Raw genomic sequence first — 26,243 nt, 5'->3', positions numbered from 1 at the left:
GTATCTCCTGATGGAAGAACACAGGCCTAAAATATATCAACCCTGAGTCAGACCAGGCCTTGAATCCAGACTTTTTCTGGAAAGGACCAGGTGGTATGTGTGTGTGTACATTTTAATTTTATTCATTTATGTTTTAAAAATATGTTTTTATTGATTTCAGAGAGAGGAAGGAGAGAGAGAGAGAGAAACATCAATGATGAGAGTCATGGATCGGCTGCCTCCTGCACGCCCCCGACTGGGGATCAAGCCCGCAGCCCGGGCCTGTGCCCTGACCGGGAATCGAACCCTGACCTCCTGGTTCATAGGTCAACACTCAACCACTGAGCCCCACTGGCCAGGTGGTCATGGGGCTTCTATATGGCCAGTCATGTACCATCCACTCCGGGGGCCTTTTAGGTGAAAAAAGAAATAAACTTCTACCTCGTTCAGCCACCGGTACTTGTTTTTTCTGTTCTTGCTGCTGAACCTGATCCTACCTGGCCTAGACCTCTTGAGGGACACACAGACCAGGGGTGAAGGCCCAGGAACGTCTGTGAAAGTTACTTCTTCTACAACACACTCCCAGTGAAACAAGGTCGAAGGAATTCGGGGGAAACATCTCTCACCCAGTTGTGTTTTTCCTTCTGAAGAAGCGCCTCAGGTAATAAACCCACGGGGAGTTACTAAAATAAAAACGAGGTATCCTAAGCGATCAGGGAGGGCTAAGGGCAACTTCATAGCTGTATAACCACCAAACATGCCCAGATCGGGAATTTTTTTTTTTTTTTTGAAGCACCGTGACCTTGTAAAGAAGTATAATTGAATGATTTTTATAAAGAATCTCCTCAAACATCAATCTGAGAGGCATTTTCTTACCCAGCCCACTTCCTCACTTTGGGGGAAAGCCTGTAAGACGAAATGGGGTTGTTCAGCGTCACTCCCTCTGCAGGCCCGGGGCTGCTGGGGCCGGCCCCCCGCTGCCTGCAGCCTGGGGGTTCACTCACCGTGGCATTCTCTGACAGGAACCACTCGGGGATGGCGATGTAGTGGTTGGGGACCCTCCGCGGGCTGTTCTGCCGGCCCTCGGCCTCCCAGAGCGGCGTGTTCAAGTCGGGAAAGTTGTTGTTGATGTCAATCCCGTCGTGGGTCCAGCGTCCCAGGGACCAGCCCCCCAGCTCCGAGCCCTGGGGGACGATTCAGGATGAGAGGAGCCCACACACCTCTGGATGGCGCCCACTCAGCACAGGCAGGACGCCCCCATCTCCACCTGGGGGTGTCTCTAAGCCTCTCGACACCCGCTCACCCAGAGAAGACGCCCAGAGGAGAACATCGAAACGCCTTCTAATAATGTTTGGTGGGTGATGGAAAATACAGCCAGTCACCCCACAGAGCGAGGCTCCTGCGCGTGGTGGTGCTCGGGGGCACCGGTCCCCTTCCCCTCCCATCTCCCCTGAGGGCCTCCACCCGGGTCAGGTGAGCCCTGAGTCCGAATGAATCCAAAGCCCGTCAGGCCCTGGCCGGGTGGCTTAGCTGGTTGGAACGTGGTCCCCTGCAAACGGCTTCCAGATCGATTCCCGGTCAGGGCAACACACCTAGGTTGTGGGTTGGATCCCCGGTCAGGGCACATACGGGAGGCAACAGATCAGTGTTTCTCGCATTGATGTTTCTCTCTTTCTCTCTCTCTAAAATCAACAAACGTGTCCTTGGGTGAGAATTTAATTAATTAATTAATTAATTTAAAAGTCCGTTGTTGCAAAATCAACAGCCTCCCTGTCCGGCCCGCAATTCTAGCTCACAAATCCCTAACCAACCGGCACAGCAAATCCCTACCTGTATCGAGAAATACAAACAAAATTCTATATTGTAAAGCGTGCATTTGATAGGTAACATTTTTAGTGCAGTTTTCTATTTTATTCCCAGAGAATACTAACTCTCTTCTCTACATAATTCTACACCTAACTGTGCCCTATACAAATTCTACGTCCTAATTAGCACATGAAATATAAACGGTCCATCGGAAAAATACGACTCTCCAGAGGACTGACGAGGGCAGGACAGTGACCACCGAGGCCAGGACGGGCCTCGATTGCGGGCGCGTGTGAGGGGCCCTTCCTCTGTGCTGTGGTCGCCGTGTATCTAACAGCATCACTCACGGCCGCTCTCCCGGGTCTGCCGGCACGTGCCCCTCTTGGGCTCCCGGTGATTCTCAGTTCGGTTTTGAACGTTTCATAAACCTTGTGGTATCCCTGCCTCAGCGGGGACTCAACATGAAGCGACACGTGTGTATTTCTATTTATTGATTTTGTGTTTTTGTTTGTCTTTAGAGAGAGAGAAAAAAAACCATCAGCCTGTTGCTCCACCCACGGACGCATCGCTGGTTGACTCCTGTGTGTGCCCTGACCAGGGGGGACCTGCAACCTCGGGGCATCGGGATCACGCTCCAACCCACTGAGCTACCCGGCCAGGGCCCCGGGGTGGACCTGAACTGGTGGCCGGGCTCACTGTGCAGCCAGGGCCCAGGGTGACATCGGGGAGGGGAGCGGCCGTTACCCCCTCATAGGCCTTCTCGTAGCCGTCGGGGTTGAGGGAGGGCACGATGTGGATGCGGGTCTCCTCCACCAGGCGGGCGATGCGGGCGTTTCCCGCCAGGTACTCCTGGCACAGGAACTGCACCAGCAGCAGCAGCAGCTCCCGGCCCAGCACCTCGTTGCCGTGGGCGCCCGCGATGTAGTGGAACTCGGGCTCGCCTGGACCCAGACACGGGAAAGAGGGTCCACGTCAGGGGCTTGTAGCACAACAGAAACCCCGAGAAGCCCCCTGAAGCAGACACAGGCTCGGGCACGACTCCCGGGAAACGGCTGAAAGCAGCAAACACTTGAAAATGGGATTGAAATTTTTTTAAAAAAAAATTAGGGACTTTCTCGACTTTCTCTAACTCAAGCCATTAATGACCAGGGAGCCCAGAAATTTCTTCCCAAAAGGGCTCTGTCCTACCATCTCTGGCCATTTTCTTCTTCGGTTAGTTGCCAGGCTGGGAGCTGGAGGGTTACAAACGGCCCACCGACAGAAGGAGGGGGGCATTTCTAGCTGCGTCACAGGATGGGAGGCTCACAGGGCGGGTTCGCAGAGCCTGGGTGAGCGTGGGCGGCTGGCCCTGAGTCGTGGCTCTTCCCACGGCGTGAACTGCCTCCCTTTCTTCAGGAAGGTGCCACGGGCACCCCAGGGGCGAGCTCACCGACTTCGTGCTCCCCGGGGTGGTCAGAGATCTCCACTGCGTACAGCTTCAGGCCCTGGTGGCTCTTGCCGATGTTGTAAGTCCTGGTGATGTTGGGGCACATTTCATTCACGACCTTCATCAGCTGGAAAACAAGACAGACCAGGCTCTAAGGAGCTCCGGCTACGCACTGAAGGGGGCCCCCCAGGAGACAGCCGCCTGCTCCCCTCCCACGGCCCCCGCGCCCCCACTCCCCTCAAGCCAGTGCTGTCCCCTCCGCCTGGAAGGTTCTCCGTGGGGCCCCCCTACCCTGCTCTCCCAGCACCCGTGGTTATGCAATTACCTCCCTCAGTTGTGGTATCGCCTCTCTCTAAAATATCAATTTTCCTTCATAATTGAATGAGCATCTGTGACCTAAGGCTGGGGAGACAGACGTTGCTGCCGCCCCCCGGAGCTCACAGTGCAGGAAGGTCACAGGACGGGGCCCCCCGTCCCACCCTATGACCCGGCTGTCGGCTTATTTCAGCTGGAAACACCCTCCTTTTCTGCCAGTGGACCATCTGCAACCCTCCAGCTCTGAGACCAGACACACTAACCAAAGAAGAAAGTGGCCAGAGACGGCAGGACAGAGTCCTTTTCTGGAAGAAAATTCTGGGCTCCCTGGTCATTAATGGCTCGAGTTCGGGGAGGCCCTGAGCTTTCCTGTCCTCGCCCAGGGATATTTCTCTCTTCTGCCGCCGTTTCCCGTTGTTTGTTTGTTGCGAACGTCTCCGTCAATACCAGGGTGAACTGACATTGTTTCCCCGACGCAGAAAGGTTTCTACAGTAACCCAGCAGGCTCCACGCGGGAAACCGCAACGCGTGCTGGCGGCTTGGCCGTCCCCGGGAGCCAGGATCCAAGTGCAAATCCCTTCCCACCTGCACACCCTACAGGCCTGACGGATGCTCCGGCGGAGGCTGCTGGGCCCTGGACCCCGAGGGCCACCCGACGTCATGGGTGGGGCTGCTCTGACCCTCTAACATCCACCAGAAATGGTGACAGCCGCCCGGGTGATGAAGCCCAGTCCCCGTCTCTTCTTATTGAGAAGCACCCAGTTCTGCATGGGGACGGCTGTTTAAAGATACCAGCTACCAGCCAGTCCACCTTAGAAATGCCCCCCCCTCCTGGGGACTCGGCAGCTCCAGCGAGTCTCTACAGTCAGTTCATTTTGAAATGCATTTAGATGTATTGCTTTTGACATTAATTGCACCAGGTTGGTATTTGTCTCATTTCTGGCCTTGGAGATGGCCTGAGACTCTCAGGGAGCAAAACCGAGTTAACACACAAAAGCTCCGTGAACTGGGGCGAGAGCCGAGGCGTCTCGACACCCGGGACGCAGAGCAGCGGGTGATTCACGGCCTCAAGTCCAAACACATCACCGTGATTTCTGAAAGAAGACAGCAGGCAGTTTCTGCAGCACGGCCCACCTCCGGGTCTGCGCTGACAGGCGTCTGGAAGCTCTGAGTCTCCAGTTAAGTGACGTGGAGACAGACCGGGCTCGTTGATGCCCTTGGATGAGCCACACTGGGGAGCCCTCTGGGCTCAGCCTAATTGCTCTGACCTTGGGAACGTCCCTGAGCTTGGGCTGGAGGCTGGTTCCTTTGCCCAGCACCCAGGAGCCCTTGCTTTGGGCCATGTTAGCAGTTCCTCGGTGGAGCCTTGTCCCGTAAGTGTATTCATGAGGGCATTTCTCTGCTCTGTCTCTTCAAACTCATTCTTTGGTGTCTAAGGATTTCTCATTAGCAGGCACCTCCCTGCGCTTCCCAGCACCATGCGGGGGGATGAACCTGAACAGCACGGGGACCGCGCTTTCAGCCTGTCCCTAAAAATGTTTGGTCCCTTCTCCCTGCTGCCCCAGGATGCAAATGCCGTCCATCGCTCAGAATTTCTTGGTTTCTGCAACTAAGTTGGGGGGAGGGGCTCACCTGGGACTGTCTTTTCCTCCTCATGGTACAAAGTGCTCTGAGCGATAAGGGTACCCGCCAGGCCTGAAGCCAGGCTGTCCTTTAGAGTCACAGGAGAGCTTTAAATAATTTCTATCCCCAGGCCCTTCGGCTAAAGGCTCTGCTTTAAGTGGCCGGACAGAGGCGAGGTTCCCTTCACTATAGGTAGCTTTCCAGTTTCCCCAGGTGATTCTAATACGCAGCCAAGACGGAGAATCGGAGACTCTGACTAGCAAAGGGTGGGGCTCTGTATTCGCAGTGACTCGGTTTCCCCGTCGGTAACAAAAGGATAACAAGTCCCTGCCCTGGGGGGGGGTGAATCAGCGCAGGTCTCCTTGAGGGCTCCCTGCTGCTACTATCATCAGCGTTATTCTGGGTCCTGTTTCCTCTCTGACTCTGCCCGTGACCGACTTCCATACATTACTGAGTCACTCGAACACACAGAGATTCTCAAGAACCAGAGCATTAAATCAGAAAGGTCTGGGTTCGAATTCTGTTTCCACCATTTTTTCAGGCGAGGGAGCCTCTCTCCGGTCACCGAGCCCCAGGGCTGCCTTCTCACCTTCTCAGCCTCGAAACTACCCTCACTTAGCGTGGCTCCAGGAAACCAAAGTGAGCATTCAGAGTCTGTCCCTAACACGGCATCCTAATTTCTGAAAATAAAAACCCGGGTGCTCCCTCCTGGGCACGCGGCCCGTCGCTCTACGAACCCGGGCTTACCTGGCGCATCTCCTTGTAGTTGTGGTGCCTGAAGTCCAGGTCATCCGTGGTGGTCATCTCGCTCCGCCGGTGATAGTAGTTATTTGGATCTAGGGAGAGGAATACGGTTGTGAGTTCACTGGCATAGCCCTGTTACCCGTGTGGCTCCACTGGGTGCCTGTTCTCATGGGGGAACACAGCCCGATCTCCAGCTTCTAGCATTCCCACAGAGGTGAGAGAGACAACTTTCTAGAAGCTTCTATGAGTCAGAATTACCCAGTGATGGAGAGTGTGGGCCCAGAGCCAGGATGCCTGGGCTCAAATCTCTGCCAATGTCCCAGCCCGGGAACCACACAGCAAGGCCACAACCACAGCAGCTGCCAGTTTGGCCCAAGTTTCTGGAAGGGCAATTCTGGAGGCAGGGCCATGGCAGGTACCAGCAGCAGTAAGTCCAGATTCATGCCACCAAATGTGGTCCACTGACCAGCGCCTTGTGGCTGCGTGTTAAACCCAGCCCAGGCCTACTGAATCAGAATCCACATTTAAAAAAATATATATTTGTATTTATTTCAGAGAGGGGAAGAGAGAGGGAGAGAAAAAGAAACATCAGTGTGAGAGAGAAACATCGACTGGCTGCTTCCCACATGCCCCCCGACCAGGGATCAAGCCTGAAACCCGGGCATGTGCCCTGACCAGGAATCGAACCGCTGACCTCTCAGTTAATGGGTCGACACTCAACCACTGAGCCATACTGGCCGGACAGAATCCACATTTTAAAAAAAACAGGTCACTCCACAGGCTGGGAAGTTTGAGGAGCACATGTTAGCACACTGAGCACTGCCGGCAGGGGCCAGGCACTCGATGCCAGCGCACACACCTGCGGTCACCTGAGCCAGCCCGCCCCGTCCCCACAGCCGCAGGTCGTGGCTGCCGTTTGGAGCTGGCCAGAGTTCACGTGAAGACTGGCTTCCCCCTGGAAATGGAGGCCTCAGGCATTGAGCTGAAAACCACAGACAGACCCAACAATAAAAAGACAGTTTTTCATATTCACAAAAGGTTTGCCAGTAATAGTATTAGATACAAATGCCTGTCATTAAAGAAAATCACGTGGGAGGGCCAGCTGGCATTGAGTCCAGGAAAGAAAGCAAAAGCGATTCAGTTTTAGCCAAAAGTCGCTTCCCGCCCCCGCCCCCACCCCTGTCACTCTTCCAGGCTTTCCTGCTGGGACCCAGGCGGGCCCGCCCTCAGGCAAGCCGCCTTTCCTCTGATCCCCAAGCCTCCCTTTCAAAGCGAAGGTGCAGCGTATTTTTCATATTAATTTACATGTGACTTACAGACCTGCTGTGTTCTGAGAGCTGTTCCACCTCCCAAGTCCCAGGGGCCTCCTTCCAAAACCCCTTAAAGCCCCCTTTGTATTCGAACGCAAGCTAGGCCTCCAAGGTTCTTAGAAGGGACTGAAAATCCCAGAGCTGGGTGTCCTCCCCGAGAGCTGGCTCGAGGCCGCGTCCTTCCAGCCTTAAGACAATCAATTCGCCAGTGGACACGGGTACAAGTTTCAGAATTGTCTCGAAACCACAACTCTCTGCGCCCACGTTTTGAACACACTCTTCCTTACTGGTCCATTTTTCCTGATCTCTTCGAGTTTGGCCGGGAACCTATGGGGAGTCCCACACTCAGGTAAGGAGAGGAGCGGGGACCGCGCCCAGTCGGTCCCGCAGGAGGGGGGACAGCGCCCAGTCGGTCCCGCAGGAGGGGGCGGCCGCACACAGCCTTTCCAGTGAGCTCTGCTGTGCTCAAAAAAACGCTGGAGGTGTCCCCTTAGCCAAAGGAGCCTGAGCAAGGCTGTGTCACCCACCAGAGTCCTGTCTTGTCTACAGTCCAGGTCTGGGCTCAAATGAGTGACCAATCCCACAGGACAAGAGGGTGTCCACGCTGTGGGCTGACTTTGCAAATACAAGTAGAAAGTAGCAAAGCAAAGGGATGTATTTAAAAGGTCCTTGCAGCTGATGACCCCCTTCCTTCTCCCAACTGATACATACTGACGAGGGGCGGGGCTGGTTGAAACATTGTTACAGTTCAGCAACACATGCGGTAGCCTTGCAAATAAAGTATTTTTTCAGTGGCTTCTGACTGGGAGGGGGTATGTTTTAGGAGAAAGGAGAGACGGCGCTTCAACTGGCACCGAGAGAGTCAGAAGAAGGAGCTGGGCACCGCCCTGGGGCAGCTCCTCCTCCACGTTTGGGGGAGAGAAATCTCCTTCCCCAGACCTCTGTGGGGCTCCTCGCAAGGTCCTTCGAGTCCTTGCAGAGGGGGACAGTGGCTCAGACGTGGTGTCCAGGAACGTGATGTGGAAGGAGAAGTCCCCAGAGAAATCGAAGTCACACATTCAGAACAGTAGCTGCTGAGCAGCCTGGGGGGGCCCAAGCATCACTGTCCCCTGCCCAAAGGGCATTTCCTGTTTCTCAGGACCTGGACACAGTCCTGTCAACCCGTGAGGAAGCCGCGAGTGGTGCACGGAGCCCTTTGCAGAACCCGACGGTGCTGTTAGCAGTGGGAAAATACCTGTCAGCCACGGAGGCCGTGACCTTGAAGCCCACTACGTTTGTCCTAACCTGAGTTCTATATTATTGAAATTTTATCTTAGGACGCTCTCCCCAGCTTTGGATAAGTGTAGATCTTTTTTTTTTTTTTTTTAATGTTTTTACTGATTTTAGGGAGAGAGGAAGGGAGAAGGAGAGAGACAGAAACATTGATGAGCGAGAAACATCGATCGGCTGCCTCCCGCACGCCCAGAAGACAAATGGCCCTAAATATCTGAGGATGGAAAATAGAACCATCCTGGTCCACACTTGAAACCCACCCGGATGTCATACTGTGCGTCTGTCTTCGTGAGGCTTAAACTGCCTCCAGGACCTGCTTCACACACACACACACCCCCCAAGGATAACTTCACAGGGAAACGTAATTTCACGCGACTCTCATGGCTGCCCTGTGCCCTCTCCCAACAACAGGTGAACTCCTGCCTGCAGAGGGAACCATGACCTCGCTCTTGGGAGTAAGCAGACCACACGGAGGCTGTGCTCAGCGACACGGAGACAAGGCCCCTGGCCTGGCACAAAGGGGGCCTCGCCGACACCCGTCCGCATCTGTGCCTCCACATGCTGTGCGCTCGGAAAAGCCCAGCAGGCTCTGGATGGCAGCCGGCGGGACCTGGGACTGCAATTCTAGGAGAATCAGTCACAGAAGGAGGCCCGGGTCCCACAGCGGGCGGGCTTCCAACATTCTCCCTGGAGCGGCCTTGAAAACGCACGGTGCCCTGAACCTGCGATCCTACTTTTCACAATCAAATTCAAGCAACAGTCCTCTAGCTGAACGGTCCTACGATTCGCACAACAATCCCAGACACGCGCAATGACCAAGAGACAACGGTGTTCGCTGCGGGGTCCTTTCTAGAATCAAAATATCGAAACAACTGAACCCCCAACTCTAAAAGGCAAATCCAAAACGGGAGGTTCTGTCCGTGAACCAGGATAAAAGCATCCACAGGACAGATGGTCTCTCACAGTTCTCATGACATGAAGAAAGTTTTGCAATTAGTAAGTACAAATATATAAGGGTGTGTGGTGAGTGGGTGGGTAGACAGACCCATCTTCTCACCAGCACTGAGGCTGTGTTCTGAAAACGCACAGTTGGCGGAGCAAGATCGGGGATATTATGGGAACGAGACATGAGGAATCAGTGGCGTCAAATACGCAGTAAATCAAGGTCACGGTGGGGGTGGGATGCCTGCCGAGAGCGCGTCACGGATCCAGCGGCGCCTGAGGACACGGGGCTGGTGGCGCCCTCCCCGGGCAGGGCCGGAGGGACTGGGAAACCGGAGGGAGGGAAGCCTGGCCTCACTGTTCCTTGTTCCCTGGGCCTGTCTGTGGGTGGACAGGCACCTGCGAATCCCCACAGGTCCTAGTGACGGGCCGTAGGGATGCCTGGGGGCCAGTGTCCTGGAGATGCCTGGTCAGGATGGAGAGGCCGCCGCCCACAGGCTCCATGTGGGCACAAACGCACACGCCCTGGAGGCCGGGTCGAGCGGCCGGGGCCAGGCCAGATCAGCCACCCACGGGGGACACCAGCACCATCCAGGCGGCCTGTGTGAACGCGTGTCTTCCTGCCACCCGAGGTCACAGCCGGACCCATCATGCGAAAACAGGGCAGAGGTAACACAGCCGCCGGGAGGGCACGTTCGCCCAAGGACACGGGCACCCGAGTGAAGCTACTTAAACAGAAAGACACTGTGGGCGAGGTCAAGTTTAACACTAACCCCTAGGGCCCCTCTACCCGGTGCACCCAGGGACGTGAACTGGGTTCCTGCGGGGGGTGGCAGTGCCGAGAGAATCTTCAACCTTGACATATGCGGCGCCCTCAAATGCCCAGGCGAGGCATGGCTGGCACCTTACCACGCGGCCCTGCGCTCCCGGTGTTTCTGAGGGGGACGACGGGAGGTTCCTGTTTATTTGCTTTTTGCTTACCCGTGTTCCCTAAATGTTTTGCCCTAGATACACGTTTCTCTTGAGAAGAACCCCACTTGGTTTACTTCCCTTCGCCTCGGCCGGGCGCCCGCGGGCGGCGGGACAGGCTCACCTGGCAGCGGGCAGCCCAGGACCTCCAGCCTCAGGCAGATGCTCCCGTTGTCGAACCAGGACTGCGGGTTGATGCGGATGTAGCGGGCCACCATGGGCACCGGCAGCTCGTTGAGGACAGGGATCTCCTTTTCACTGTTTCCTTCGAATATCTACTTGCACGCAAGAGGAAAGGGAGACACTTTTAGAGCTTGATTATCAAGAGACAAAAGAGAGTAACTCACCCATCGCACAAGGTCCCGTTGAGGGTTCCACGTGCGTGCTGGGCAGCGAGGGGAAGAAGACCCCCTCAGGCCAGGACCTGCCCTCGGAAGCCCCATCGTGGGGGTGGGGGAGGGGAATACTTATCTGTCACAGCTGAAACCGCTTAGAGCCACGGCCAAGGGACAGCCACAGAGCTCTGGGTTTCCAGAAGGAAAGGACCAGGAGAAGCTCCGGGCAGGAGGTGCCTCGTGAACTGGCCTCGAAGGCAGACCGTGCAGGTGTGTGGGGCTGGAGGGGTTCCAGAGAAAAGGGGCAGCAACGGCGGGAGGGGCCCAGGCAGGACACAGAGGGAGCAGACGGGCTGACTTTCCTGGGACACAGGAGTGTGTTGGGGGAAAGAGTGGGAAAGAAGGTTGGGAACGGAGGCGACGGTGAGATTGCGCAGGACACTGGACACCACATCAGGAACAAGTGCCCGAGAACCGAGGAAGAGGGGACAGGATCAGAACTGGCCAACCTGGAGCAAATCTCGGGGCTGAACGATCGGGGTCACTAAAGCAAGTCAGGGAACGCTCTCAATTGAATAGTTGTGAGGGGCCCCCATTACCCAGGGGCCACGCGACTTCCAGGGCGGACCTGTGACCTGTGGGAGAGACTGCACCCCAGCAGCTCTGAATTCTGCATGAGCTCTAAACGTGGGCCACTTGGTGCTGGGCCCCGGGGCGTGGGAGGGGGGCCCAGACTCCGGTCGGTTTGAGCTGTCATAAAATCAGCAAACACCAGGTGCGGACAGGGATGGGCACGCACAGCCAGGCACCGGCTGAGAGGGAGGAACACTCACCATGTCCCCAGATCCGTTCTTCACGGTGACCCACGTATGGCTGTCGTTGCTCACCATGACCTTATAGGAGGTCACCCAGTCGCTCCTGAGAGGCAATGAAACGTCATTGGGGCTACACCCTTTAAAATGGTCACCTCTGCCAAGCAGAAGGACGGCAGTGAGCAGAGGGGGCGTAAATAAACAAAAGTTTTTCCATGGACTACTCTTCTAATTAAACGTTACGTCGCCCCTGCTACAACAACACTGCTATTTCGGTATTCGGACCAAAATCCTCATCGTGTTCTGCCAGACCCTTGCTCACCTCTCGTTTCCCGGCCCTTTCTTTCAATTCCTGATTCTGACGACACTCTCTCTTGCCTCAGGGACCTTGCACATGCCGTTCCTTCATTCCGTCTGGACTCCCCCTCCTCTCCCACTCCCCGTCTGCCTCTAACCTATTCAGACCTCAAACGTCGTCAGGTAGGGTCCTGATCCTCCAGCTTAACCCTCTGGGCCTTCTTAATGATGATGATTGGGCGCAGCCATGAAGAAATAAAGTGTTAATTCATTAAACCTTAATTACAATTAAGAAGGTTGATAATCCAGGGGGATGGAAGAGATATCTGCCCATCAGTAAGGCTGAGGGAGGAAGAGTTGTGTCTGGAAGTTTTCTGCACGTGATGTGAGTGCTGCTCCTAACCCTGTAGTTACAATGTAACAAGTATCATGCCAGCCGCTGGGAACACGAAGGTCAATTAGATACAATCTCTCCATTGAAGGTCAATTAGATACAATCTCTCCATTGAAGGTCAATTATATACAATCTCTCCATCGAAGGTAAGTTATATACAATCTCTCCATCGAATGTAAATTATATACAATCTCTCCATCGCTTCACGTGTTAATGAGAGAGAGAAAGCTGGACCCTGCAGGGCAATGGGGTTAAGAGCTGCGCTGGGGCAGGTGCGGGAGTTACCTGAGGACAGAGGACCTGTGTGGCTGGGGGCAGGGCGGGTGCTGAGCGCAGCCCACCCCGGGTCTCACGTAAGAGCCGCTCCCCGGCGTCTTTCTTTCTCGACAGGCGCCCATTGTTGCGAGAGAGCCGGCTGCAAAGATCCGGGCTCTAAAGTCCCCGTTGCCTGGTCTCCTAATCCTCGGGGAAGGTTTGAAATTCGCAGCCCTCTGTGGCTTTTTTCCATTTCCCTCCAAATGATTCTTTCCACATCACAAAAGCACCTTGACATTTAATTCTCTGTGACTGGAGATTTCAACTCAAAGCAATGCGACCCCAGAAGTTTCTGTGTCAAAGGCTTTCTGCGGGGAGACGAGAGGCTGAGCTGACTCCAGCCAGCTCCCCAGTCAACACAGAAACAAAAAGCAAACCCACCACGGCCCTGCCCCGGGGGCGACACCACACTTCTTTCCATCCAGCCTTCCCTCACACTAGGAACAGAGAAGGGGGGCCGCAAAGGGAAAAACTGGGACACGCTCAGATATTTTAGTACCTGATGTAAATTTGGTTTAAATCAAAACCAAGAATGTCCACCATCAACAAAACTGCAGACTGAATGCTCACAGAGCCAGATGCCCACAGTGTAACTAGACCCGGGTTACTCTAAAGCAAACAAGGTTTCAGACCATCGCAGGCTCGCAAGCGAGCAAAGGAAATCTCCAAAGGAAAAAAAAACAGGAGCCGTGAGCTGGAAAGATAAACAATAAAGAAATAAAAAGGATAGTGTTGCCTTAGGGGGAAATGCACATAGCAGTGCAGGGCTCAAAATGCTAAGCCTCGGATCACAAAAGGCAGGGAAGTTGAACTAGGGACATTTTCCTGGACCTGCAAAAGGGGCTGAAATGGGTTCAGAAGACCAGTGTCCACTTGGCTCCCGGGGAAGCACACGCACGAGTCCTCTCTAGAGACGAGAGTCTTCCAAGGAGGCTCTCAGAGGTTTCACGAAGCTCAATCACATAGGAACTCACAATTTTAAAAAATCACTAAACACATAAGAAAATGTTCTCCATGACGAAGTGGCAGAAACAAAGGCAACAAGCTCAGATCCCGAAGATCTTCAGTGTCTACAGAGAAAACGGGAAAGAAACTAGAAATATCATTAGACTTGATAAAAGAGTTTGACACGATGACTGGACGTGAGCCTACAATACAAAAATCGATCCTAGTTCTGTACATACCAGCCGTCAAAAAGGTCCTTAGAATCAAATGAGCAAAATTTGTGCATGATGTTTATGGAGAAAACCTTATTGGAAGGCATTTTAGAAGACATAAATAAGTGGAGATCTATACCATGTTCATTAATAGAAGAACATTATAAACACGTCGATTCTCACACAAAAATCCCAATGGCATGTCAAAGAAAACTGATAAACTTATACTAAAATTTGTATGAAAGAAAATAATCGCAATAGTCTATGAGAAGAAACGGGGGACGGGGGTTGGGGGGGGACTGCCCTATTAGATAGAACTTATTTTAAAGCTTTATAATTAAGATACTGTGATATAATAGACAAATTTATAACTGAAACAAAATTGAGAGCCCGGAAACAGACCCAGGCACATACATCCATGAACTCAATAGAGATGTCTTCATATCAATGGGAAATAAATGAACTATTACATAAATGGTTTCAAGGCTGGACAGTAATATAAAAAGAAACTGAAACTGGACCCTATATCGCACAGCTTTCCCAAAACTCATTCCTGAACGGATCAACTACTTAAATATGAAAGGTAAAACTTAAAACCTTAAGCTGGGAGAATATATTTTGAGCACATTTAGTTAACCAATGGATTACTACTCAGAAAATATTTTTAAAATATATTTTTCTTGATATTAGAGAGAAAGGGAGAGGGAGAGAGAGAAACATCGATCGGTCACCTCCCACACGCACCCCGACCACGCACCAGGACCGGGACCGAGCCCACAACCTGGGTCTGTGCCCTGACTGGGAACTGAACCGGGGACCCTTGGGTGCGACGCTCAACCAACCGAGCCACACCAGCCAGGGCTGTTACAGCCACTCTTTTGATTCCATCAGACGCTACACGCAAAAGATGAACCATTTCTCTGAACGCTGTGCAGTAGGCCCCCGACCAGGTGCTGTGCTCATTTCCTGGGAAGGGCTGAGTGTGACGATGCCTCGTTCATCTCAATACATTTTAAGAAAAACAAAATCTCCGCCCTTCTCATTTCTTTTATACACACAACTTTTTCTTTCTTCCAAAGAACTATACTAACATTTCTAATAATAATTCACACGGCGCTTCAGTTTACAAAATGCCCCCCACACAGGTTCTTCCGCTCGGGAGAACTAGCCCCGGCGTCCTTAGGGCCGTGGCTGCCAGCTGGTGGCCGGAGGCACGCGGGGCTCGCGGCTCTGTCTCCCCGCCTGGGTGCTCCGGCCCCCTCCTGCCGTCTTCGCTATTACTCCTCTTTCCACAGCCTCTGGGTACAGACTTTCCGTATCCCCAGGTCAGTCACAACATCTGGGGTCCTTAAATGCCCTAAGCCCCTGAAAACTCTGTCTTGCTTTCCCCTCCTCTCTAGTAAATTGCCGGTGACATTTAGCCCATCCTCACAATAGTTTTGCACAAAGCAAATGGAGAATTGCCATCTTGTTTCGAGTTGCTTAGAGTGGAGTTTCCTGACCTCAGCCCTGTTGGCATTTGGGGCTGAATAGCTCTTTGCTGTGCGAGTCTGTCCTGGGCATTTCAGGCTGTTTAGTGGCATCCTGGCCTCTACCCACTAGACGCCCCTTCCTAAGCCCCCCCCCCCCGTCGTAACAACAGAAATATCTTTGGACATTGATAGGTATCCCCTGTGGGCGGCAAAATCACCCCAGAACCACCGCTGTACGTGAGGTCTCTCGCCAGTCAAGTCCGTTTGGACGCACCGCCAGGGCCAGCTGGCATCCCGCGGTGCCGTGGACAGACTCGGGTGGGGGAGCGGGCGCCGGAAGAGCACAGCAGGCCTTGGGCTGGACTCGGAAGGGTTTCCAGGAGTCTCCAGTGGCCAGTCCGATGATCTACGTGCTCCTGCCAGCTGGGCTCACGATGGACAAAGCCCAAGGTGCACCTCCCCTGGCACGCAGCTCCCGACACCATGGGAAGGAGCTACGTGTTTTGAGAAACACCAGGAGATGCAGCTGCGGTAAGTGGACCGTGAAGGCCAACGCTGACGTGTCAGATGGGAAGGAATGTCCTCAGTGTTTATCTGAACTCTAAAGTCCGCTCTGGGAGAGAGGCTGGTGTGTCGGGGAGGGCAGAGCGGCTGGCTTCTGTGGCTGTGGTTTTCTGGCCAAGCCCTAAGCTTCCCACTCATTGCAGGAAATTAGGGAACAGAATTAGTGGGAGGCACTGAGAAAACCAAGCAAACCATTAAAAAGAAGAGATTATTACCTCCAGTAAGGGCCAAAAAGTTGCACAGGAAAGGAAATAAATTATAGTAGCCCTGGCCAGGTGGCTCGGCTGGTTGGAGTGTCGTCCTGGACACCACAGGGTTGCGGGTTCAATTCCCAGTCAGGGCACATACCTAGGTTGTGGGTTCGAACCCCGGTCGGGGCATGTATGGGAGGCAACTGATTGATATTTCTCTCTCTCTTTCTCTCTCTCTCAAAATCATTAAACATATCCCTGGGGGGGAATAATAAAATAAAATAACAAAATTATAGTATACCATGAGATGCAACTATAAATCATGGCTCAACAATAACTGTGATGCAAAAAGTAAATACTGTTTACCTAAAATGGATACTATAACTCCTTTGGGATTTAAATTCTCACCTTTATAGTTGGAAGTCAACAGATAGCAACTAATTAACAAGAATCAAGAAACAGTACTCAAAGTATTTTGTTCAGAAATACAGGGATTAAGAAAAATAAAGTAGAAGAAATTGCTGACGGGTTTGTGGTAACTGCCGTGGGACCCACGTCTGGGGACCGAGGGGTGCAGGACGGGCGCAACCATCCTTAATTGTAAGAAGTGCTATTTGACTTTCAAAACTACACACGATCTGCTCATTTTAAAAAATAAACCCCACCTTCCTCTCTTTCTCGTTTCTGCTTCGCTGCTCTGGCATGTCCTTAATTTTTCAACCCAATTCAGGGTCATTTTCTTGCAACACATGCAAGATTTGAGGCCAATTTATACCTCGGTTATAAATTTAAAGCAGGATTTGAAAGCAGGGTTTCTTTCCCCTTTTTCTCTTAAGACCACATTTCACTGTTGCTCTGGAGAGAGAGTCGGCGGAACTCGTTGGAGCGAAGCTGGAAAGCGCTTTGCTTTCTCACTTCCTGCCGCCCGCCTTGTGCCCGGCGCCTCGCCAGCTGGCTGCCCGCGGCCGCGCTCAGGTTGCTTTTCAGATGGGCGTTAGGCAAACACTGGAGACCACAAGGTTGCTTAAAAAGAAGAAAAATAACGGATTCTATGAAACTTTGCAAAGGTTTTTAACTTTTAAAAATGCTCAGGAAAACCATGGGCTCAGCTACTCCACCGACCTGGACTGAAGGGAGCAGAGCACGTAGGTGCTCCCTACAAGGCGTGAAAGGTGGCATCGGGCGAGCACAGCCCACGCAGGGGACCTGTGGGTCCTCAGGCCTGGCTGGACTTCAGGGGAGCGGGCAGGGCAGCTGCGGACAATTCCCGGGGCTGGGTGGCCTCCTGGGGGCCGACGGACTCCCTCTGCCGCGCCCAAACCCCGCCACCTCTGGCCCGTGCAGTGACCGGCTGACCCCTGACCTCCAGGGACGACGTAGGGAACAAAGTTACCGCGTACAATGTGCGTAGGACTCACGAACTCAGCCCGCGGTCCCATTTTCATCACGACTGTTCCGTAAGGAAACGTGACATCTCCCAGCGCTGAAGGCCCCGGGCATCGGGGACTTGGGCACTCGCCTGGCTGCCGTCCTGCCGGAAGGGATCCGGCCAAGCACCCAGAGCCGTCGAGCCTTTTCCTACCCGAGCGTTTCCTTTACTCGCGAGTAAAAACGACCAAATGTGATTTGGAGATTTCTGCCGAGACGGGAATTTCTGCCAGAAATTCCAGCAAGACCAGAAGCTTCAGGGTGAGACACAATGAGGACACATTCATGTTCTGGGCCCACGCGGTGCCCTGACCGCGACTCAGAACGGACTTCGGAGCGTGGAGGCCCCACCGGCCGGACTTCACGTCGGCCTCCCCCGCCTGCCCTCTGTGGTCAACCACTCGGGGCGAGCCAGTCCCCTGCAACGGGTCATCTGAAACACGTTTTCGGAAAAAAATTTGGACTTATTGCAAAGTTCCTATGGAAAAAGAAAATGGCAGGAATATCCAGGAAAGCTCGGAAAAGGTTCCTGAGGAGGAGCTAGGCCCGTAGGAGGCGGCCGACAGACAGGCTGTAACAGCAGCGGGGCTCCGGCTCGCGAGCACAGAGCGACGGACGGAGCAGCCGGCCCAGGAGCCCCCCCGCGACAGGCAGGGATGCAGAGAATCGTGTCGAGGGCCCGTGAGTCCCCTCGGATGCTGTAACCAACCACCACAGACTCGGCAGCGGAGAAACAACGGAAATTTACTCCCACAGTCCTGGGGGCTGGAGGCCTGAGGCCAGCGTCCAGTGTGGCCGGGCAGAGCCCTTTTCCGGGCTGCAGACTCCTCACTGGGCCCTCACAGGGTGGAGGGGGACGGAGCTCTGAGGGGCCCCTTCATAAGGGCACTAATCCCATCAGGAAGACTCCACCCTCACGACCCAACCGCCTCCCAAAGGTTCCAGCCCCAAATACCATGACATCGGGGTTAGGATCCAGCGTACGGATTTTGGAAGGACACAGGCATTCGTACCATAGCAGGTGGGCAAAATATGGATCATATCATAAGTAACGTTGGGACGTCTTGGTGGCCACTGGAGGGTAAAAAGAGTGACCTATTCCATGCACCATACACCAGAATCCACCCCACAAGCTTCCAAGATTTCTATGTAAACACTGAAATCATAGTTCTAGAGGAAAATATGGGGAAAATCTCTTCAATCTTAAGAAGAGGCGGGGCCTTTCTAAGTGTGACATAAACCTTAAAAGACGAATTGTTAACCATATAAAAATTGAAAAATTTTGTACAGCAGAAGGTACTCTAAGCAAAGTGACAAGAAAGGGAATAATTGGGGGAGGGGGGGCATGAGTAGCTGAAATCACCGTCAAAGAACTAATTCTGATGGACACAGGTAAGACCCGGGGGGCACTGGGGGTCCACCACACTGGAGGTTCACAGCCACTGGTCTCGCCGGTCAGATTCGTCCCTCCCTCCGCCTCCCAAGAGAGAGGCTCCCCCAGACCGTCCCGGGCAGCCACCACCAGCTTCAGAAAATACCACCTGACAGGGCCGATGAGACGTCAGCCGGCCAAATGCGCCGTGAAAACCGCACGACCGCGGCTGTGAGGAGCGCTGGGTGTCGCCGTCCTCATACGAGCAGGGAACCCACTGCTACACCCCTTTTCAGCCAGAGAAGAGTCCACAATCCCTCCTAGTTTTCAGGCCAGTTTTCTGCTGGAACTGGGAGGAAGCTGGCAGCGTCCCGGTCCTGTCACCTCCTCGACAGGGCTTACTTGGCGCACTCAGGTCCTGGCTGTGGGCGAAGGAGAACTCGGGGCGAAAGCGCTGCTCCCGAGGCCTAGTCTCACATTTAGTAGCTTCTAGAAACAACAGGAACACAAAGTTTTGTGTCTTGTCTACAATAAGCGTGGGAACCACAACACTCGAGAACGTGTGTCCTCAGTCTTGTCTCTCTGCCTCCCCCCCCCCCCGCGGGAACCACAGTCTCAGGGGTAAACCCTCCTGCCACGTCCTCGGCACAGCCACGCCCTCGGCACAGCCACAGCTGGACACCGAACACCAGCCGTGGATTTACTGCCTCTTGCACTTTAGACCGGTTACCATGGCTTCTTGAGAACGCAGACCATAGGAGGGAATGTCATAAACTTAGAAATATTATCTATTTTCCGTTACCTCCAGGAGAAAAGTCTACCAGGGAAAGACAGGGGAAATGCCACTTTGGGGGCCAAGTCCAATAAATCTTGGTAGGGTGGGGCGGTGCCCAGTTAAAAATCTCCACTGCAAAGGATGGAAAGGAAAAAGCAGGTATTTGAAATCCTCCACATCTGAAAGCGACGAGGGAAAAAGGGCCAAAGGGGCTCCCGGGAATCCTACAGAGCGGACAGAGGACGGCCCGGTTCTGGACCCTGCTCCGTCCGGCTGTGTTGAGCCTGGAGGAAGCTAACCGAGCGTCAGAGCAAAGGGCTGGGGCGGCCGGGCCACCGAGGACTCTGTGGGCCCCGGGAGACGTGCCCTCACGGGTGCTGCTAGTTCTCTAGAGCTGCTGCTGTGAAGTTCTGCACACCCAGCGGCCTAAACAGCGCACACCTGTTATCTTACAGCCTGGAGGTCAGAGGCCCTGAAATCGAGGTGTTGGGGGGCTGTGTTCCTCCTGGGAGTCTAGAGAAGAATCTGTTTCCTGCATTTTCCAGCTTCTAGGGGCCCCCATCCCCGCCGTGGCCCCTCCCTATGTCCTCGAATCCAGCAGCTGTGGACACGGGCCACGTGGCCACCTCTCTGGTTCTCTCTCCTGCCTCTTCTTCTACTTCTAAGGGCTGTGTGACGACGCTGGGCCCTCACGAGAGTCCAGGGGCACCTCTACATTTTAAGGTCAGCTGATCACTCACCTACCCAGGCCTCCCAGTTGCAGACTCTAAGGCCACACGGAGGGAGCAAGGGCCTCAGAGAGAGGACACACCAAGAGGGCTGCCTGGAGAGAGGAGAGAGGGGCAGCGGGGGGCTGGCACACGAGCAGGACCCCACAAAACGAAAGGAGTCCTAAGAAAACGGTGGCAGTGGCAGACTTTTCAAGGCGCCCACCACACACGTGCCAAGGACGCTCTTAACTGCCTGAGGTTGTATTAGCTCATTTAACCCCCACAACAACCCTATGCAGCAGGTACTACTATCTCCATTTTACAGATGAAGAAACTGAGGCCCAGAAAGGCCCAGAAACACACCCCAGACCACGCAACTAGGGAGGTCTGGGATCCGGTCTCACTCGGGTATCTTCGCTGTCTGCTCCCTCGCACCAGGTGAGGACCTGGATACCTGGGAAGGAGGCCACCAGAGCAATAGAGCTGTGTCCCCAAAGGAAGTGCGTGGCACTTTCCTCTCAGTGGGTTGTGCACTAAAGAGCCCCCTCTGCCCGGCAGACCCTGGGCTGGTGGGGCTGTGGTCCGGCCCTGGGGAGGAGGGAGTCAGGAGAGATGGGGCTGGAGAGCTCCCCTGTGCTGGGCAGTCACCTAGCACTGGGACCCCGTGCAGAACAAGACCCAGGCCCTGCCTGCCCCCTGAGGGTCACATCAGTACAAGTACCAATGAGTAAATAGGTTCTCAAAGCCCAGTGAGGACGGGGAGTGGGTTTCAGAAGAAAGCCTCTGAATGCAGGGAGGGTGGAGCCTTGAGGCAGAGAGGGTGGCAGGTGCAAAGGGCCTGGGGCAGGAGCCCGCTTGCTTATCTGCTGTATAAAGAGGAGGCTCGGGGCCAGGAGGACAACGGGAATGAGGTCAGACAGGCCCAGGGAGCCAGTCCACACGGGACCCTGTGGGTCAAGGAGGGGGAGCGTTGTGGAAGCTAAGCCAGGGAGGGGCCCCTGCAAGGGTGGGGAGAAAGGTGGCTGTGTCCCCAAAAAACAGGTGGGGAAAAAGGTGGGTGTATCCAGAACCACCTCCCTGGGGAGTCAAACCAGGGCACAAGGACCCCCGAATGTAGCAGGAAGCTCCATCCCCAGGAAGAGGTTCTGGGGCCTTTTCCCTTCCAGAGAATTTGCCGTCCGAGAGCCAGTTCCTTAGTCGCGGGCGCCCAGAAACCCAAGGCGAGCCCTGTGGCCGGAAGCGAGAGCCTTCTTTAATTTCAGACAACCCCCTCTGCGTGGTTGAAAGGCGACATAAAATGGAGAAATGACTGCATGCTGGCCGTCTCCCTGAACTTGGAGATGTTTTCATTAAAACTTCCCCGTTTCGTGCCAAACCTGCAGTTCCAAACTGACAGCTTTCAGAGAGGCTTGGAGGGAGTTTGGAAACTTCTGTCTCTCCAGCCCCCACAGGTGCCAACATTTCATTTTGTCAGTAACGGGAGACTCGGCGGGACACAGCCTGAAACACACGCTCCCTCCCGGGGCCGCAGCGGGTGATTTATGGACCAGCGGCTGCCTCCCCTGCGCTGTGCTCCGGGGGCTGCCTGGCGACCTCGGGGCTCCTGGCACCCGCCCAGTGCCCGTCCCTCCGCCCCCACCAGGCCTGCTCTGCTTGGGGCCCAGACCCAGGGGGAATGAGACGGGCCGGGAGCCGTCCCGACCCCGGGAGTGGAAACCAGAGGACGCTGAAGAGAAAGAGAGGCCCCCGGGGAGCTCTTCTCACTGGGGACCCGGACGTCCAGCCGTCCAGCCGTCCAGCCACCGGGCCGAGCTCCCGCCCAGAGGCGTTGGGGAGGTTCCACCTCCAGCCCCGGTCTCTGGACCAGCGGCCCAGCTGCCCCTTTCCTTGGCGGCCTCTTCCCTCCTCCGTTCCCTTCTCACCCAGACCCCGCCGTCCCTTCGGCTGCCTCCTCGCCTCCCGAGCCAGGGTCAGCGTGTCCTGGGGATTCTTCCAACAGGGGCAGCTCTGAGCGGTCAGCCCGGCAGCCTCAAGATTCCCAGACGACTGCTCCTCTCTGCCCCCCACTGCCTCCTGACCCCGCACCGCCATCACTTCGGAAGCCTCGTCTCCCCGGGGGCTCCTTGACCCTGACCCCCGCTCCCAGGGAACCAGCCCTCTGGCTCCGACTCCCCCGGGCCCTGGACCCCCCAGCGGCGCTGCCAGCAGCTCTCCCGCCCCCTAGTGGACCCCGAGCCACAGTGCCGAGGGGGCCCCTGCCGTTCGATGCCTCACTTCCGGCTGAGCCCCCCTGCACCTGGGCAGAGGGTCCGGGTCTTTTCTCTGTTTCCAGCCCCTGAACCTGCCCTGCTCACTGTCCGCAGAGGACCCACCTCCTGCTTCACCAGGAATATAACAGCACCCCCAATGTGAAGGCTCGGAAAAGCCCCCAGAATTAGCCCCCCACCTTTAGCATCTCAGGGGGCCAGGCCGCCCCCCTCCTTCCACAGCGAGCCCCGTGTCCCACGGCCGCCCGTGCCCCTCAGGGACCTGCCCCGTCGGCGCCGTCCCCTCCCGCAAACACGGCCGTCTTCCAGAAAGCAGCAGGGAGACAGGCGTCTGTGGCCTGGTCTCCTTCTGGGTCCGTCCCCTCCCTTCGCCATCAGAGTCCTCGCAGGGGAAGCCGACTGTGGGGGTCTCTGCTGAGACGTCCACCGGCGAACAGAAGCCGTCGAGAGCCGTCTTCTCCGGGCCGGGGCCGGGTTAGCGGCCAGTTAGGCTCCAGGCAGAACCTCCGCTCCATTCACTCCAAGCAGCCAACTGTTTTTTAAACATCCGGCCGACCGGTCCACCTTCCCCAGCCTCGCCCTGCGCACCCATCAGCCAAGCTGCCACTCGCTCGAAGGACACGTTTGCAGGCTCGAGAGACGATGGCAATCGTTCTGTTTACCGAACCATTAAAATGGAAAACGTGCGGTTATTTTCATTAACGCGTTACCCTCCGGTGCGAGCGGACCTCTGTCGATCTGCTGATTCCCAGCCTTGACCGTTCACTAGGGAATCGTGGATCGAACCTCTGACTGCGCCTGGTGCTTGGCACGGTGTCAGGGACGTGGGACCAAGGCACAGCTCCGTCCCCGAGGTGCTCGGACGCGGGAGAGACGCAGAAACCAGCAGGTGGGAACAGGAAAGACGGCACCACAGGCGCCCGGTGCCTGCTCTGGGAACAGCGCGAGGGACAGAGGGACACCGACCGTCCTCTGTGCTATTGGGACGCGACGACCGCCCTTGTCGACAGGTGTTCCGGTCCGGCCGGAACAGCGCCCGATGCCTCCAGGGAAACGGGCGCAGGCACCCAGATGTCCCCTTGTCCCATTTACTACTCAGCCCTTAGCGCGGACAGTCCTGTTCCGGGAGCCAAGACAAACTGAAACCGCCCGGCTTCCCTGCCACCGCCTTTGAAGAATAATTGGACTTGAAATACGTTCAGACGTTAAAAAAAATAAACTGCCTCTTAAAGGCAATTCTCTCCCTTGCCTCCCCTCCCGGATGGTCCTGCCCCGGCCGAGCCCGGGACGGACACTGTTTGCTGCAGTTTCCCCTTCAGCCCAACCCTCTGGAGCTTCTGGCTGCAACGGAAAGCGCGGAACGGGGGCGGTTTTCTCTCGAATCCAATAATAACGCGGCCGCCGGCAGACAGGCCGATGCCCGGCGCTGAGGCGCGAGCCCCACTCCGGCTCCCGGGACAACCTCGAGCCAGGCTTTCTTCCCAAGTTTCCATTTTCCTTCCCAATGCAACTTTTTTTTTTTTTTCTCTCCCCAAAAAACTTGCCTTTTGGAACCTGAACAGTGAAAACAATTGTCACGGTAATGAGCCACCAATGAGAGAGAAACACACGCCGCGGGGAAAATTGGGGTATAAACGCAGGTGTGAGTGCTCCCGAAAAGCAAAGCGGACGGAACGTGGCACAGAAACAGGACAATATATGAGCGAGCGCTGTCAGGAAGCACGAATCCCCGCGCGGGGCATGTGCGCCGAGGTAACTCGGGAGGAAAGGGGTGGAAACGCGTTCTTGCAAAGTGACCTGTGAGTGACAGGCTGTTAAAAACGGTCGTTACGGAGTCTGAGGAACAGCGTGGAAACGTGGGGGGTTCAGTTAAAATGAATGTAACTGCGCCCGTGATGCGGTGGCAAAAACGGGGTCCGTCTCCAACCCTGGGTTCCGGTGGAGAGGGTATTTGGGGGGTGGGGGGTTGTTTGCACTTTTATTTTTATACTTATTATAATAAAGTATACATAGCATAAAATTTATGATTTCAACTGATTTTAAGTGTAGAATTCAGCGGTGTTAAGAACATCCATCCCCTCCCCGCAGCTCTGGGACTTCTCGTCTCCCCGCGGGCGAGTCCGCACCCTGTAAACGCCGCCTCCCGCCCCCCCCCCCCCCGCCCGGCCCCGGCCCCGCTGCGCCGCTCTGCGTCCTGCTCTAGGAATCTGACTCCTCCAGGGGCCCCGCCTGAGCGGAATCGGACAGTGTTTGTCCTTCTGATCTAGCTTATTGCACGTGGTGTGATGTCCTCAAGGGTCCCCCCGTGGCCGCGGGAGTCGGAATCCCCTTCCTTTTTGACCGCTGAGTGCGATCCCACGGCGCGGAGGGACCACGCCGTGGAGAGTTTTCAGGGGCTGCAGCCCCTTTTAAGGGGGTTACTATCAGGTCCCCCGTCTCTGACCCGCCCTGACCACAGCGGGGCCTGAGAAACGGGCGTCCGCCTCATTCTTGGGCCTCCCGTGTCCACCCCTCACTTCTGCAACCTCTCCAGCCGTCCTTTACTCGGGAGCCGGCCTCGGCCTCCAGTCTTCCTCCCAGGATCTGGGAGATTCACACCCTCTCCCCCTGGGGCCTGTCACCTGTGGCTCACTGCTCTCCTGAGTCCTTACCCCAGGCTGTGCTCAGGCCACCGGCTGGGCACCCACAACCCACCGTGGATCCAAGGCGGCCCCCACCTGCCCAAGCCGCGCCGTTCTGACTGCACCTTGTCCATGCAGCCTAACCTGCCAGCGGACCCTTCTCCCTGCTCCTGTAAGGGGGCGGCGGCCCTTCTAAGAGAGGCACCTTCCCAGGGGCACTCGAGTCTGCGGCACGCCCAGCTCCTGCCCACTTCCCAATGTTCTTCCTTTCTGTTGCCCAAAGCCTCCCTGCCCACTGCCAGGCCCCTCTCCGCCCACTGCCAGGTGCCTCCCTGCCCACCGCCAGGCCCCTCTCCGCCCACTGCCAGGTGCCTCCCTGCCCACCGCCAGGCCCCTCTCCGCCCACTGCCAGGTGCCTCCCTGCCCACCGCCAGGCCCCTCTCCGTCTCCGTCTGAGCCCCGGGACCTCCGAGCGGGCACGGGGCCCACGCCAGCACAGGCGCCGCACTCACAGCCAGAGCGAGTTCCTCCCCTGCGTGATGACGGCCGTGAAGCGGGTCAGGCGTCTGGCGTCCACCTCGATCCACTGGTGGAGGTCGTTCCTGCCCGCGCACCACGCCCCGTCGTAGAAGTCGTTCTCGCCGATACCTGCCTGGAAGGAAACACACGTGTTCTGCACAGAGGCCCCGGACCCGTGAACTCGGACGTAAATCTTTTCAAAGGGGGGCGGGAAGAGACTGAGAAAGGGGGTTAAAAAATCACGCTGTGCCCCGAACTCTGAGCCAGGAAAGGGAGCTGATTACTATTAAAACTTCGAGCTGCTTCAGGGGGCCGGGCCCTCCTCCGGCCGGGTGCGGAAGGTGAAATTTAGCGATTTCCCCTATGGCTCCTTCACCCAACGGACACGGCTGCCTCCCGCACAGGGCCTGCCGAGGGCTGGGGACACAGGAGGCCTTGCTCCCGCCCAGAGCTCGCCGTCCGGGCGGGAAGAAAGTCAGGGTTAGAACAGGACGGGGTCCGTGTTAACACAGGAGCAGGAGCGAACTGGAGTGAGGGCGCTAAGGGCAGAGCCCTGCTGACTTGGGGAGACCAGGACGGGAGCCTCAGGAAATCGACGGGGCGACGTCTGAGCTGGGTATTGAAGGCA

General features: G+C 55.7%; 1 protein-coding gene across 1 annotated transcript in view; it reads right to left on the bottom strand.

Moving 5' to 3' along the window:
• Nucleotides 1–26,243, bottom strand: part of CPXM2 (carboxypeptidase X, M14 family member 2) — a 47,445-nt gene that overhangs the window by 7,488 nt on the left and 13,714 nt on the right. The window contains exons 4-10 of the mRNA XM_081158161.1: nt 25,609–25,748; nt 11,555–11,639; nt 10,511–10,661; nt 5,897–5,985; nt 3,215–3,338; nt 2,530–2,726; nt 984–1,163 (exon numbers count right to left, since the gene is read on the bottom strand). Of these exons, the coding sequence (XP_081014287.1) occupies nt 984–1,163; nt 2,530–2,726; nt 3,215–3,338; nt 5,897–5,985; nt 10,511–10,661; nt 11,555–11,639; nt 25,609–25,748 (966 nt within the window). The remainder of the gene's footprint in view (nt 1–983; nt 1,164–2,529; nt 2,727–3,214; nt 3,339–5,896; nt 5,986–10,510; nt 10,662–11,554; nt 11,640–25,608; nt 25,749–26,243) is intronic.

Source organism: Miniopterus schreibersii (genome assembly GCF_964146895.1).
Source record: "Miniopterus schreibersii genome assembly, chromosome: 14".
NCBI classification, from domain to species: domain Eukaryota; kingdom Metazoa; phylum Chordata; class Mammalia; order Chiroptera; family Miniopteridae; genus Miniopterus; species Miniopterus schreibersii.
The sequence above is the reverse complement of the archived record's forward strand: the minus strand, read 5'-3'. Positions and strand labels throughout refer to the sequence as shown.